Source organism: Dromiciops gliroides, chromosome 6 (assembly GCF_019393635.1).
Source record: "Dromiciops gliroides isolate mDroGli1 chromosome 6, mDroGli1.pri, whole genome shotgun sequence".
In the NCBI taxonomy this organism is placed as follows: Eukaryota; Metazoa; Chordata; class Mammalia; order Microbiotheria; family Microbiotheriidae; genus Dromiciops; species Dromiciops gliroides.
In genome coordinates, this window is record NC_057866.1 from 22,775,485 (window position 1) to 22,790,433 (window position 14,949).

The 14,949-nt window shown below is 41.1% G+C and overlaps 1 protein-coding gene across 2 annotated transcripts in view; it reads left to right on the top strand.

Moving 5' to 3' along the window:
• NUP160 (nucleoporin 160) overlaps positions 1–12,989 on the top strand; it is a 48,322-nt gene extending 35,333 nt beyond the window's left edge. The window contains exons 29-36 of one of the 2 annotated variants that reach the window (XM_043973289.1): positions 3,598–3,658; positions 3,970–4,080; positions 4,277–4,400; positions 4,775–4,876; positions 6,421–6,562; positions 10,993–11,118; positions 11,964–12,068; positions 12,312–12,989. In XM_043973289.1, the coding sequence (XP_043829224.1) occupies positions 3,598–3,658; positions 3,970–4,080; positions 4,277–4,400; positions 4,775–4,876; positions 6,421–6,562; positions 10,993–11,118; positions 11,964–12,068; positions 12,312–12,398 (858 nt within the window). In that variant the 3' untranslated portion in view covers positions 12,399–12,989. Of the gene's footprint in view, positions 1–3,597; positions 3,659–3,969; positions 4,081–4,276; positions 4,401–4,774; positions 4,877–5,557; positions 5,978–6,420; positions 6,563–10,992; positions 11,119–11,963; positions 12,069–12,311 lie in introns of those variants that run through there. The other variant, XM_043973290.1, reaches the window with a different exon arrangement.
• Positions 12,990–14,949: the final 1,960 nt, after the last annotated feature.

The following is a 14,949-nucleotide window of genomic DNA, read 5'->3' on the forward strand; positions in this document are numbered from 1 at the left end:
TGATTTAATGTCCATGTGTGTCCTCTCACCTCTGCAAGAATGGGGTGGGAGAGGTGGGGGCAGGGTTGTCTTCTGTCTCTTCTTTGGGGCCAGGCTTATTCCTTCTGATTTCACAGCATTCGTTTTCTTTCTTTTTTTATTACTATCTTTTGTTTTCACATGGACTAAATCTCCCATATCCTCCCATTTCCCCCTTTCCAAACATCCATTTCATAAAACACAGCTTTTTTTTTTTTTTAAGGAAAAAGCTGTAGAAGAGAAAAAAGAGTCAGCAAAATTAATCAAAACATGGGGAAAAAAATCTTAAAATATATGCAATCTTCCATACCCATGTCACCACCACCGCCACCACCTCTGAAAATGAATGGGATGGGGCAGCTAGGTAGTGCAGTGGATAGAGCACCGGCCCTGTATTCAGGAGGACCTGAGTTCAAATCTGGCCTCAGACACTTGACATGACCTAGCTGTGTGACCCTGGGCAGGTCACTTAACCCTCATTGCCTCACAAAAAAAAAAAGAAAGAAAAGAAAATGCATGGGAGGTGGTATCTTCTCATGTCCCTTCTTTGTGCTTGTTTTTTTTTTTAAATAAAATTATTTTATTATTTTCCAGTTACGGGTAGGGATGGTTTTCAACATTTGTTTTTATAAGACTTCTAGTTTCAAATTTTTCTCCCTCCCTCCCCACCTTCCTCCCCTCCCCAAGACAGCAGGTAATCTGATAGAGGTTATATATGTACAATAACATTAAACATATTTCTGCATTAGTCATGTTTTAAGAGAAGAATCAGAGCAAAAAGGAAAAACCTCAAAAAAGGAAAAACAACAGCACCAAAACCAAAAGAAATAGTATGGTTCAATCAGCATCCATATTCCACAGTTCTTTTTTTTTTTTTTTCTGGATTTGGAGAGCCTTTTCCATCATGAGTCCTTTGGAACTTTCTTGTACTGTTGTATTGCTGAGAAGAATCTAGTCTATCACAGTTGATCAACACATAATGTTGATGATACTGTGTACAATGTTCTCCTGGTTCTGCTCATCTCACTCATCATCAGTTCATGCAAGTCCTTCCAGGTTTCTCTGAACTCCTCCTGCTCATCGTTTCTTACAGCACAATAGTATTCCATTATATTCATATACCACAACTTGTTCAGCCAATTCCCCAATTGATGGACATCCCCTCAGTTTCCAATTCCTTGCCACCACAAAAAGAGCAACTATAAATATTTTTGTACATGTGGGTCTTTTTCCCTTTTTTATGATCTCTTTGGGGAAAAGACCCAAAAGTGGTATTGCTGGGTCAAAGGGTATGCACAGTTTTATAGCCCTTTGGACATAATTCCAAATTGCTCCCCAAAATGGTTGGATCAGTTCACAGCTCCACCAATAATGCATTAGTGTTCCAATTTTTCCACAGCTTCTCCAACATTTATTATTTTCCTTTTTTGTCATATTAGCCAATTTGTGCTTGTTTTTTGTAATTTTTCAGCCTTCACATTTGATTGTTTGATGATGGCTGTTCTTTCCACTTACATCACCGTATGACATCATTGTTGTTATTGTCTGTATTGCCTTTGGCTCTGCCAGCTTCCCTCTGTGTCTAGTCACAGAGCTCCTTCCCTGCTTCTCTGTCATCATCACTCACGTCATTTCTTTCAGCTCTGTTGTTTTCCATTGCCTTCAGGTGCCACAGTTTGGCCCTGTTCCCTAGTCGATGGGCATTGCTTGTTTGATGGACAGTTTCCAGTTCCTTACAATCACAAAAGGTGCTGCTGTGAACATGTTGGTGTGTGTGATGCCTTTGTGACTTACCCCTTGGTACATGCACCTAGCCATCAAGTCAAACAGTCCCATATTGCTTTCCAGAATGGCTGCCCCCATTCCTAACCCTGCCAGCACCAGTGCCCTACTAGCACCCTCTCCCCACACCTCATTGGCATGTGCATTTTGATTTGCATCTCCCTTATTTTTAGTGACAGAGCTTTCTTTTATATGATTGTTGATAGTTTGCTTTTTTTCTTTAGAGACTATTTATTCATATCCTTTGACCACTTATCTGTTGGGAATAGCTTTTGTTCCCAAATATCTGGTAGTTGCTTCTATGTCTTAGATTCCAAATTATTATTAGAGATATTTGATAGATTTGGTTTTTTCCCCAGTAGACTGCTCCTCTTCTTATTCTAGATGTGTTCATTTTGCTTGTGTAAAAACTTTTCAACTTCATGTAATCAACATTATCGATTTTATCTATCATAATTGTCTATCAAGTTTGGTTAAAAACTTACTCCTATTCCTTGTTGTGAAAGGTACATGATCTGCTCCTAACTTTTTTATGCTGTAATCCCTCACACTCAGAGCATGCTTCCATTTTGACTTATTATTAGAATACTGTCGGGGCAGCTAGGTGGCACAGTGGATAGAGCACCGGCCCTGGAGTCAAGAGGACCTGAGTTCAAATCCAGCCTGAGACACTTAACACTTACTAGCTGTGTGACCCTGGGCAAGTTATTTAACCCCAATTGCCTCACCAAAAAAAAAAAAAAAAGAATACTGTCTAAGATAGTGATGGAAGCCTAATTTCTGCTGGATTGCTTTCCAGCTTTTCTAGCCATTTTTATCTAATAGGAAGTTTTTTCTCAAGTTCTTACGTTTCTGGATTTATCAAACACGGAACTCCATTATTTCTCATTTTTCCTTATGCTATCAGTTCCATTGGTCTTGTTTCTTTTTTATTTAACCAATACCAAATGGCATCAGTGGTTTCTGTTTTATATTGAGGTTTCAGTCAATATTCCTATTTCTTTGGTGGGGGGCGGGGCAATGGGGGTTAAGTGACTTGTCCAAGGTCACACAGCTAGCAAGTGTCTGAGGCCGGATTTGAACTCAGGAACTCCTGAATCCAGGGCCGGTGCTTTATCCACTGTACCACCTAGCTGCCCCCTTCTTTTTTTTTTTGCAGGGCAGTGAGGGTTAGGTGACTTGCCCAGGGTCACACAGCTACTAAGTGTCAAGTGTCTGAGGTCAGATTTGAACTCAGGTCTCCCTGAATCCAGGGCCAGTGCTCTATCCACTGCACCACCTTGCCCCCTCTATCACTTTTTATTATTTCTCAATAGTCTAGAGTCTTTTTTTCCTCCAAATGAACTTTGCTATTATGTTATCTAATGGGCAGCTAGAGCAGCTGGGTGGCACAGTAGATAGAGTGATGGATCTAGAGTCAGGAAGACCTGAGTTCAAATCTAGCCTCAAACACTTAATAGCTGTGTGACCCTGGGCAAGTCACTTAACCCCAATTGCCTCAAACATCCTTTTTGCCTCAGCTTCCTTATCTGTAAATGGACTGAAGAAGGAAATGGCAAATCATTCTATTATCTATGCCAAGAAAAACCCAAAATGGGTCCCAGAGAGTTAGACCTGACTGAAAAATGACCAAACACATAAACATTATGTTATTTATTTTTTAACTCTTTGATGGTATGATGTAGCATTAAATATGTAAATTTAAATTGTTAATGTTTTTGCCATAATGCTATAATTGAGTTGATTATTTCCAATTAAAATTGCCATCACCCAGCTAATCACTGTTTTGTCTACCAGTATGAACGCCCTGGAGCCTCCCCAAAAAGGAATCATGATGGAGAGTGCACAGCTGTCCCAAGTAAGTGACAATTTTCAACTAAGTGTTTAAATCTTAGCTTTATTAGCTCCTAAATTTTTATTTCACAATCTGGTTTTTGACTCAGATCTACGTAGTCTGAGAACCAATTGAAATAGTAATGTTACTTGGATTATTTTTAAGGTCAAACATTTGGGCTCTTGGAAAACCAGCAGTTTCCACCTTCTTCATGCCTTTAGAAACTGGAAGGTTTGATTTCATGGCTGGCAGAGGATTGACAGGTTCTGTTAGTTTGCCTGGTGATGTCTAGAGCTCTCTGATTTATTTAGGGGTATCTCTTTATGGTTTTATAGCAAGTCGACAAGTTGAGATCTTGGAACTAGAAGACCTGGAGAGGGAGTGTTCCTTAGCCCGAATTCGCCTGACTCTGGCTCAGCATGACCCAACAGCAGTTGCCATTGCAGGTAGGAATTCACCAATACATATTTCCTCTCAGGTACCATCAGAAGCTCTTTTAAGTGCCCATCTATCTGTGCATTTTCTAGGACCATGTACACAACAAGCTAGAGGCCATGAAATTCCTTTCTCTGTGAAGCTCCTAAGTATGACTGATTTCTTTACAAGCAGGAGTAGAACTAAATATATTTCTCATTTATACAGGAAACTCATCAGCAGAGGAAATGGTCACTCTCTTGGTGCAGGCTGGCCTTTTTGACACAGCCATCTCACTCTGTCAGACTTTTAAACTCTCCCTAACACCAGTCTTTGAGGGACTCGCTTTCAAGTATGTATCAAATTATCTTGTTATCAAACATTAAAAGCAAAAGCAAGCCTGCTTTTTATTACAAGACATGTCTGAATTACAAGTTCATCTTACAGTAGATTAGTGTACATTATTTAAGCACAAGTTCATTGCTTTCTGAAAAACCACATTTATAATGGAGATTCTTTTTAACCCCATATAAAATGTATTTGTGTGTTGACTTAAAAAAAAACTTAAATTCATAGGTGATGGCTGATACTTCTTGGTTATAATGAAATTTCTATCTTTATCGATTGACTAATTGAATGTCTCAGTTTGAAAATATTTCTGACTTTTTATTGGAAATTGAGTGGGAAAGTACAGTTAAGGACTTAAATGCTTACTTTGCTTTACAGGTGCATCAAATTGCAATTTGGTGGTGAAGCCGCACAGGCAGAAGCATGGGCTTGGTTAGCAGCCAATCAGCTTTCATCTGTCATCACCACCAAGGAGTCCAGGTACCTTACTAGCATTAATTCTGGCATGTGCTTGGGATTTGTGTCTCAGCACCGTAGCTTATTTCAGTGACTGAATTGTATAAATTGCTTATAAATCGGGAGCCACCTTGCTTATTTGGGGTTAGATGTTCCATGAAACTGAAATATCTAACAGCATATATACAGTGTCATTCCCCTTCCCCAACCCCTTTAAAATATTCTTAAATCATTCAGCCAGAGAGCTGAATGTAAGCAAAATGTTTTATAATCCCCAAAGTACTGTCAAATATGAGTTGCAATTAGTCAGAAGTCTGTATTTATTTCCAATATGAAATCCTAGGCCCAAAAAACAAGGCCTTCCACCTAAAGATCCCATAAGGCCTCATACTGTCCGTCTGCCGTTTATTTCTGGTTGCTGTTTGGCTGCCCTTCTATTTGACTTGATCCCCTTCCTCCTGGGCGTAACCCCCAGAGCAGCTGTTTAAGACTCTGGTTTCTCCCCTTAAACATTTCCCTTCGGCAATAATAAAGTCAAGTATTTCTGAGCCCCACATCAGGTTCTGCCCTTCCTAACCTAGCCCACAGTGACCTTTCACTTGTGGTTTTGCTGACACTTCAGCCTAGCACATAGTAGAGTTAGAGTTATTTGAGAGTGAGCTGGAGGATTTAGAGGTTATTTGATCCAACCACCTCATTTCACAGATAAGGCCCAGAAAAATGAAGTGGCCTTGTGATTGTGCACCTGATCAGGACCAAGATCAGTTCCGGAGTCCAGATCTCTGGACTTCCAGTCCGCTGCTTTCTACCCTACACCGCTGCCTCTGTGGTTCTCCTGGTTTTTTTATCTTTAATAACCATAATGTCATCTAAGACAGGTTGGGGGTGGGGTAGGGGGGAAGCAGGGAGTATGGGACTGGGATGATAACTAAAGTCATCTTCCATATGCCCCCATGGAAGCTAGCAAAATTATAATTATGGCTTGTTGGAGTTTAATGTACAGATGTTTCAGAATTTTTTATTGCAGATATTTTCTTAGAAATCAATTCAGTTTAGTAAAATTGTTTAGGTTTTGGTTGTTGGCATTCATCCTTCATTTTAAAATTTAAATTAGTTTTTGTTACTGTCTCATAGTTTTGTTTTGTTTTTTTTGTTTTTTTAGTGAGGCAATTGGGGTTAAGTGACTTGCCCAGGGTCACACAGCTAGTAAGTGTTAAGTGTCTGAGGCTGGATTTGAACTCAGGTACTCCTGACTCCAGGGCCGGTACTCTATCCACTGCACCATCTAGCTGCCCCTTGTCTCATAGATTTTTAACTCTGGGCAGGTGTGTGAAAACCATTCGGCTCAGCTTTTCTTCTCTGGTTGACCAGAGCCCAGAAATAACATAAATGGGAATATCTGAATACAACTCTGTATTATATTAGCTTTTTGTTTGAACAAAGCACATCGGTTTTATTGACACATTTCGGGGGGGGGCAGGTTTTAAAATGGATTTTCCTCCTAAATACATATTTTAAACTACTAGAATAGCCTATTAAAGAATCTGAAAATTAATCATTTTTTCCAGTGCTACTGATGAAGCTTGGCGGTTGTTGTCATCTTACCTAGAAAAATACAAATGCCAAAATAACTTGTATCACCACTGTGTAATCAATAAGCTGTTGTCCCACGGGGTGCCTCTGCCCAATTGGCTTATAAATAGCTATAAGGTGAGTAGTGCCTTTGTTTTCATCAAAGTTCTCCATAGCCGGATTAGTAGTGGCAAAGTGATAGAACAGAGACTCATAAGAAAATATCGGTCTAACTGTTGCCTTTGGGTAAAGTGTTTGCTGGGTAAAAATCCATCATACATCATACAGTTTCTATAGCGGCTTCATGTATTGGACAGCCTTCTGAGCTAGGCAGTGGAAGTGTTCTTATCCTAGAGTTGGAAGGGATCCAACCCATACCCTCACCAGAATTCCCTCCATGAGGAGTCTCCTGCCCAGTCTGCATTGCACCAGCTCTGATTGTTAGTGAGTCCTCAGTGACATAAAGCCAGATTTTGCCCTTTGATTAAACTTAACCGCATCTTGAGGGCAGCCAAGCAGATTGAACCCTCTTCCACATGACAGCCCTTTAGATCTGCCTCTCAGGGCTTCCAGAGTCTTATCTTGCCCCTCAACATGCCTGTTCCACCTGCCATCCTCATGGTGCAGGATGTTGGACACCTTCTTCACTATCATGGCTGCCTTTCTCCAGTTGTTCTGCAGATTAGCTGCTCCTTGGCCTTGCCAGAACATGGCGCTGACACTCTAGCTAGTGCCTGCAGAGGGAGAGCACGGCCCAAGACATCGGCCCAGCAGCTGTGGGGCGGGGCTTCAGTTCCTCGCACCAGGGCTCCTTTGTTTACATCAATGGAAGCAGCACCTGATTGATTATTGAGCAAACGTTTCTGTTGAATGCCTCCTGCCAGCACACTTTTGATAACTTCCCTTTCTATGTATATGGACATAAGGTAAACTCCCCTCTGTCCTCCCCCCCAAAAGCATCCAGTGATATACTCTAATCAGGGTCTCATTGGCTCCCAAATAATAACTCATTTCCATAGCCCTGAGGTTTGCCAAGCATTTTTCCCACAGCTGCCTTAAGAGGTAGGTAATACGGTAGTATCCCCATTGCAGAGATAGAAAAATTGGGGGGAAGTGGGGAAGTGACATGTCCAGAGTCACACAGCTAACAGGTGGTAAAGCTGAGGTGTGAACCCAAGTCTCTCCTATTGTTAAAGTTCTATTCTGTCCTACACAATGGAATATCAGAGAGGACCTGGGACAGCCTTCACTGCAGAAGAAATTCATAGAAAAGGGGATTATATTAGGCAGGGAAGGAGAAAACTTCTGAAAATCTGGCATTTTCTGGTTATGTCAGAAAGGAAGCTTGATTGTTGAGAGAAAGGATAAAATTCAGAGCTTAAAACAGAAAAAAGTGATTTATGAAAAATGTAGAGAACAAATAAATTGGGCTAAAATAGTATCATAATTCAGCAAACATAGTCGAGGGAAGGCTGACTTTGGAGTCAGGACTTAGGTTTGAATCCTGACTCTGCTGCTCATTACCTCTGGGGCCTAGGACAAGCCCTGGAAGCTTCTTGGGCCTCAGTTTCCTCCTCTGTAAAATAAAAGAGTTGGCCTAGGTGATGTCAGAGATCCCTTCCACTTCTAGATCTACCTGATTAATTGGGAAAGGTTCTCAGCAGAGACTTGAATACAAATCTGCTCGGGCCTTTTAAGCTAAGGGACCTTGGAGATCTGCTAATTCAACCCCTTTTGCTTACAGAGAAGGGAATAGACCCAGGGAGGGAAAGTGATTTGCCCCAAATCACCTAAGCCAATAAGTAGCAGAGTCAGGATTCAAACTCAGATCATCCACCTCTAAATTTCTTGCCCTTTACCTTGATGACTTGGAGCTTTCATTCTGTTCCTTGGGCTATTTACCTATAAATACTGCTGCGATTTGCCTACCATTCTGGGCAGTACTGGCTGGCTGCCTCTCCACCATTCCCAACTAGCTTTCTGATAGGTAAACAGCATCAGGCAGACCAGAATTTTCCTTCTCCTCTCCTCTCATCTCAACCCTCTACACTCTGACTTCCAGTCCGATCATTTAGGTGAATCTGCCCTCTCCAAAGTTAAATGTGGTTTCTGAATTGCCAGATGCAGTGACCTTTTCTCAGTGGCAGTCCTTGACCTTTGCAGCATTTTAATGCTTTGGATTATCTTCTCCTGGATACTCTGTAACACTGCTCTCTCCTGTTCTTGCCCTTTGTCTCTGACCGATCATTGAGTCACTGCTACTTTATCTGAGCCACACCCGCTCATCACGGGTGTCCTCCAAAGTTCTTTCGGGGTCTCTTCACTCTCTGCCATATCATTTGCCCCCCCACACACACGTTCATGGGGTCAGCAAGCTCTCTGCACATAATCTCCAGATCGTATGTGCAGCCCTGGTCTCTTTCCTGGGCTCCAGCCCACGTCACCAACTGCCTTTTGGACATTTTGAATTGGTCGTCCTGCTGGTGTTTTGAATTCAACTTTTCTAAAGCAGGAATCATTATCTTCCCTGCCTCCTCCACCCCCTCCAAAACAAAGCCAACAGCCTCTTCTGGGCTTTGCTGTTTTCTTGTGTTGCTTTCATTTCTCTCCCCATTGTTTCTTCTACCTCTCTGAGTTTATTTGGGGGGGGGGGGGGCAGGGCAATTGGGGTCAGGTGACTTGCCCAGGGTCACACAGCTAGTAAGTGTCAAGTGTCTGAGGCCGGATTTGAACTCAGGTCCTCCTGAATCCAGGGCCAGTGCTCTATCCCCTACGCCACCTAGCTGCCCCACTTCAGTTGATTTTTAAAATCCTTTTTGAGCTTTTCCAAGAAGGCTTTTTTTGGTCTTGAGACCAATTCATCTTCCCGCTTGAGGCTTCACATGTAGGCAATGTGAGAGTGTTGTCCTCATCTGAGTTTGTATTTGGCTCTTCCCTGTCGACACAGAAGCTCTCAAAGGTGAGAGCTCTTTTTTGTTTCTTGCTCGTATTTCAGCTTCTTATTATTTTTTATTTTTAAAGTTGAGGTCCACTCCTTGGACACCAGGGTCACTGTTTCAAGCTTCTTGTGCTGGGAGATAGGGGCTGTGGTGCTGGCTTTCCCTTATTTCCAGTCACACAGCCACAACCCTCATTTAGATACTCATCACCTTTTCCCTAGACTATGAATACAGCTTTCTAATTAGTCTCTCTGCCTCAAGTCTCCTCATTTCTTTTTTCTTTTTCTTTTTTTTGGGGAGGGGGGGGGCAGGGCAATGAGGGTTAAGTGACTTGCCCAGGGTCACACAGCTAGTAAGTGTCAAGTGTTTGAGGCTGGATTTGAACTCAGGTCTTCCAGAATCCAGGTCTGGTGCTTTATCCACTGTGCCACCTAGTTGCCCCAAGTCTTTCCTCATTTCAATCCATCCTCCAATCAGCTGCCAAGCTACATTTTTTTTTAAGGCATTCGAGATTAGCTGACTCACTATGTTACCTCCCTCTTCAGGGAGGTTCGGTGCTTGCTTATTGCCTCCAGGATGAAATTCAAAATCCTGTTTGTTTTTTGAAGCTTTTCATAACCTGGCCCTTCCTACATTTATAGCACTCTCTGACCCAGTGACAGTGGCTTCCTTGTCATTTCCAGTACCTCATCTGCCTCACAGCCTGGTACTCTCTCCTTACCTTAGTTTTTCCCTGGCTTTCTTTGAGACTCAGCTTAAATTCCTCCACCTTTGGGAGACTTTTTCCCATCCTCTCAGTTGCTAATGTCTTTCCTTCTCAAATTCTCTTCCATCTACTCTATATTTATCTCGTTTGCAACTAAAGTGTGTGTTGCGCCTCTTCACTCTCTGGGCTTCCCCCCCCCCCCCCCAACAAATTGGTATCTTAGGTCTTTGAGGACTGGAGGACATTTTAGCCTTTCTTTGTAAGTACTTGATAAATGCTTATTGACTGACTCATTTAAAAGCATTTACAGTCACTTAAGTACTTCTTCATGCAAGCTAGAGAGAGCTAATAAAAAAAGGCTCTTATGGATATGTGTGCTAAATTGCCATGAAAATATAATAAACAGTGTGTTTTAGAAAAACTGTAGGAGCAGCTAGGTGGCGCAGTAGATAAAGCGTTGGCCCTGGATTCAGGAGGACCTGAGTTCAAATCTGACCTCAGACACTTGACACTTACTAGCTGTGGGACCCTGGGCAAGTCACTTAACCCCAGTTGCCTCAACAACAACAACAACAACAGAAAGATCCAGAAAAACTGTACCACTTTTCCTCAGTCGATCTGCAGATGCCCTTCTTTATTTATCAAACTCAGTAGCAATACAGTCATTATAAAGATCTGTTCTCTTTTGGAAAATGGCCTATTTCAGATTTTCCAAGAATAACCAGTCTTTAGATGAGACCATTCCTAAGAAATTCCCCCCCAAAAAAATCAAAGTTTCTGCTGAATGAGTGAAGCATTAGGGCTCCAAGACCTTAGACAGTGCTTATACCTTAACTCACTGAAATTGTCCGTCTATTAAGTGTAGTATCTCTGTAAGATGGGGTCAGTAAAATCCTGAGCTTTGCCATCTCTCTCTTTTGTAGAAGGTTGATGCTGCTGAACTACTCCGTCTGTACTTAAACTATGACCTCCTTGAAGAAGCTGTGGATTTGGTTTCAGAGTATGTGGATGCTGTACTGGGGAAAGGACATCAATACTTTGGAATTGAGGTGGGCAAAGATTGGCTTTTGTTGTCGTTGTTGTTAGGCCAGGTTCTATAACCAACCTTCTTTTTGGGTGTTAATACCATTCATTTTCTAATTAATTACATCACTGATTTTTTTCCCCTAAAATGTAAGTGTTTGGTACCTCTCTTTTTCCATTTGTGAAATGAGAATAATAAATAATATCTCATTTTCCTACCTTAAGGGGTTCTGATCAGAGTTTGCCTCCATAAAAAAGAGATGCTGTATAGATTTATTTTTCTCTTTGAAGCAGCAAAATACAAAGAAAGTCCACATAGGACTGTTGGGTTTTTTTCTATTAATTTAAATCACAATTTCTGGTGGTGTTTTGGTTGTAGAAATGGTTGCTATATGAGTCACTCGGAGGAGACCGGACTTCCCAAAGAAAGGTTAATACTAAATGAAACCAGAATTTATTCTTTAAATCAAGTAAAAAACGGGTGTGCCTAAAAGCTGTTGAATGGAGGAAGAAAATGTGATTTATCTTTTCTGGGGGGGCACAATGAAGGTTAAGTGACTTGCCCAGGGTCACACGGCTACTAAGTGTCAAGTGTCTGGGGCTAGATTTGAACTCAGATCCTCCTGAATCCAGGGCCGGTGCTTTATCCACTGTGCCACCTAGCTGCCCCTTAAGAAAATGTAATTTAAAAAAATACTCCTGAGGTCTATATGTGTAGCATTTACATTCTTTTTGTTGTTGAAGAAAAAAAAGGCTTTGAAGGAAAAAATTAAAGTATATGCTCTGTTAAAGGTTTAGACTAGGGAGGTAAAACTCTCAGAATTGTTCAAGTGATTTAGTTCATTTCATAAAAGTTTTGATTTCCTTTTAGTTTCCACTGTCTGCAACCTCACCAATGGTGTGGCTTCCATACTCTGCCATCGACCAGCTTCTTCAGTCACTGGGAGAAAACAGTGCCAACACACACAACCTCGCTGTAAGTCACATTCTTCATTGGGAGCCAACTAGCATGTTACTTTGTTGGTCCTTTTTTGTTTTGGGTTTGGGGGGGGGTGCCCTTCACTTCCTGGGGCTTAAAATTGAAAGTAAAAAAGAAAGGAAGGTGCTGGCAGCTTCATTAGCGATCTGGGTTCTAACCAGTGCCAGCAATGAGCTGGATTTTTTTCTAAGACTTTTGCACTGCCTCATGAGTATTTGATTTTTTTTTTCCCCCTTGCAGCTACACCAGAAAATACTTGACAAACTGAATGACTACCAGGAAAAAGTTGATCTGGCAACACGGGATTTGTTGTATCGCCGACACTAGTATTATGGACATTCTAACCTTTGCAACCTCTTGGTGCCTCTTGGGGCTTGAGACTTTACCCTTCAAGAACCCTGCACTCAAGGCTGATTTCTGTAAACTGTAAATGATATGTACAATATTTTAAGCCTGAAATCAACCAGAGGCCAGGAAGGCAGAAGTCATGCAGAGGTCCTCGTACTCACTTGGCTGGTGGTGCTAAAACACAATTTCTGGTTTTCAACATTGGTCTGAAGCAGCTGCTTTTTGTATATGATCCAGGAGCTTTTGTAGAGTTTATATTTTTTTAAATTACTGAAGACATTGTTTATGTGCAAATTAAAAACCACCTTCAACCAAGAAAACAGGCTGGTGATTTGTTGTAGTGAACAACTGGAATCAGCCCAGCCGCTGCAACCCCTGTAATTCCCCGTCACGTTTTGTATTTCAGAGAAATCATTTTGATCCAGAACTGACACGTATTTTCCATACAAAAAAACAGCCTGAAAAAAATTGCTCCCTTTTGGTCCTTCATTTATTGTGGGATTGTGTTATTGCTTTTGTACGACTCTCAATAAAATGTAAAACGTCTTGCCCAAGCCAAGACTAAACTAATGAGGTGTTTGAAGAGACATGTTCTGATTTGACCCTGAAGCCAAATTTGAAAAGAACTCTCAGTTTTATAATATTGCAAGTTTCAAAGTCCAGCTTATGTAGAAACAATGAATTTCTACATTCAGTTGTCACAGTGTACTGTCTGGATCTACTATAACTAGGCTGGGTGTGTGTGAGTCATTCATTGATTGATTTCTTTAAGTCCAACTAAGGGCTGGACCAAAATGTAACCCTCCCTCGTCAGAGGCATTCAGGCCTCGAGATTTTGAAAGAAGAAGATGGGAAAATCTGCTGTGATTTTACTTAGTATTTTAAAATGTATTCATCATCATCTTTTAAGAAACTAGCTGTGTATACTTTGATTTCTGTGCATATTTTAGATTTGTTTTTATATTCTCCAAGATCTTCATTTCAGGGCCATAATCAAAGCCAAATTGATTGTACTTGTGCTTTAGGTAAGAAGCCAAAAAGGTTCTCAGACACTGACACGCATTGGTTAAATGATGGGGTACATCTTAGTGATGTTGAGAATTGACGTGTTTATCAATCAGGTACTGGTGCTTTAGATCTTTACCTTCCAGCCGTGGGATCAAAGGCTTTGTTCCCTCTTAGAGGCCTTTCAAGCATCAGGCAATGCATAAACCCCATTCGGGGAAGGACTTGTGCCTAAAAGGGGGAGGGGAAAGGATTGACAGATTGCATTTATATAAGTAACACTTACCCGGTGCCAAGCATTGGGAGTCTGCCTTCAAGGAGTTTATATTCTAATAGAGGAAGCAGAACATTCAAAAGGGAGCCAAGGGGCTAGAGGGAGATTGTGAATGTAGAGGGACCTTGAAGAAGTGATTGTCCATTTATCACAGATGGAAGGAATTCCAGTCATAGAATTTTCATCTAGAAAGGTACCTGAGCACTTCTAGTCCTCCCTCATTTTTTAGCTAAAGAAACAGAGACTCAGTAACATCCACCCATTATTCCTAGTTCTCTCTGGAGATGTGGGACACCAGCACCCTGTTAGTTGCCATTCAGTACTGGGACAGAACAAAGGCAGTTTAATAGTTATTTTATTATAATAGTTATATTAATAGTTAACAAAAACAAAGTTTTATTTGTCCTAACACAGAGAGAATGTGTCACAAAGATCCAATGACATTTAGCTTCTCAACTAGGCACCTTGCATCTCCATATGAAAATTAATCTGGGGGACAGCTAGGTGGCGAAGTGAATAATGCACCAGCCCTGAATTAAGGAGGACCTGAGTTCAAATTCGGCCTCAGACACTTGATACTAGCTGTATGACCTTAGGCAAGTCATTTAACCCTCATTACCCAGCCAAAAATAAACCCAAAATGAATCTGATTGTCGGGGCTGGATAAAGTAAAAGATGGGACTACTCTTATGGTCTTCAGAAATCCCCCACTTCTGAGGGGCTTAGACTCCCATGCAGAGGGCTTTTTTTTTTTAATTATAAAAGTATTTTATTATTTTCTAGTTACATGTAGCGATAGTTTTCAACTTTTTTTAAGAGATTTCTAGTTTCTAATTTTTCTCCCTCCCTCCCCCCATCCCAAGACAGTAAGTAATCTAATATAGGTTATATATGTACAATAACAAATATATTTCTGCATCAGTCATGTTATAAGAGAAGAATCGGAGGAAAAACCTCAAAAAAAACCCACGAAAAACAAAAGAAATAGTATGGTTCAATCTGCATCCATATTCCACAGTTCTTTTTTTTTTTTCTGGATTTGGAGAGCATTTTCCATCATGAGTCCTTTGGAACTATCTTGTACTGCTGAAAAGAATCTAGTCTATCACAGTTAATCAACACATAATGTTGATCATACTATGTACAATGTTCTCCTGGTTCTGTTCATCTCACTCATCATCAGTTCGTGCAAGTTCTGCCAGGTTTCTCTGAATTCCTCCTGCTCATCTTTTCTTAAGCACAATAGAATTC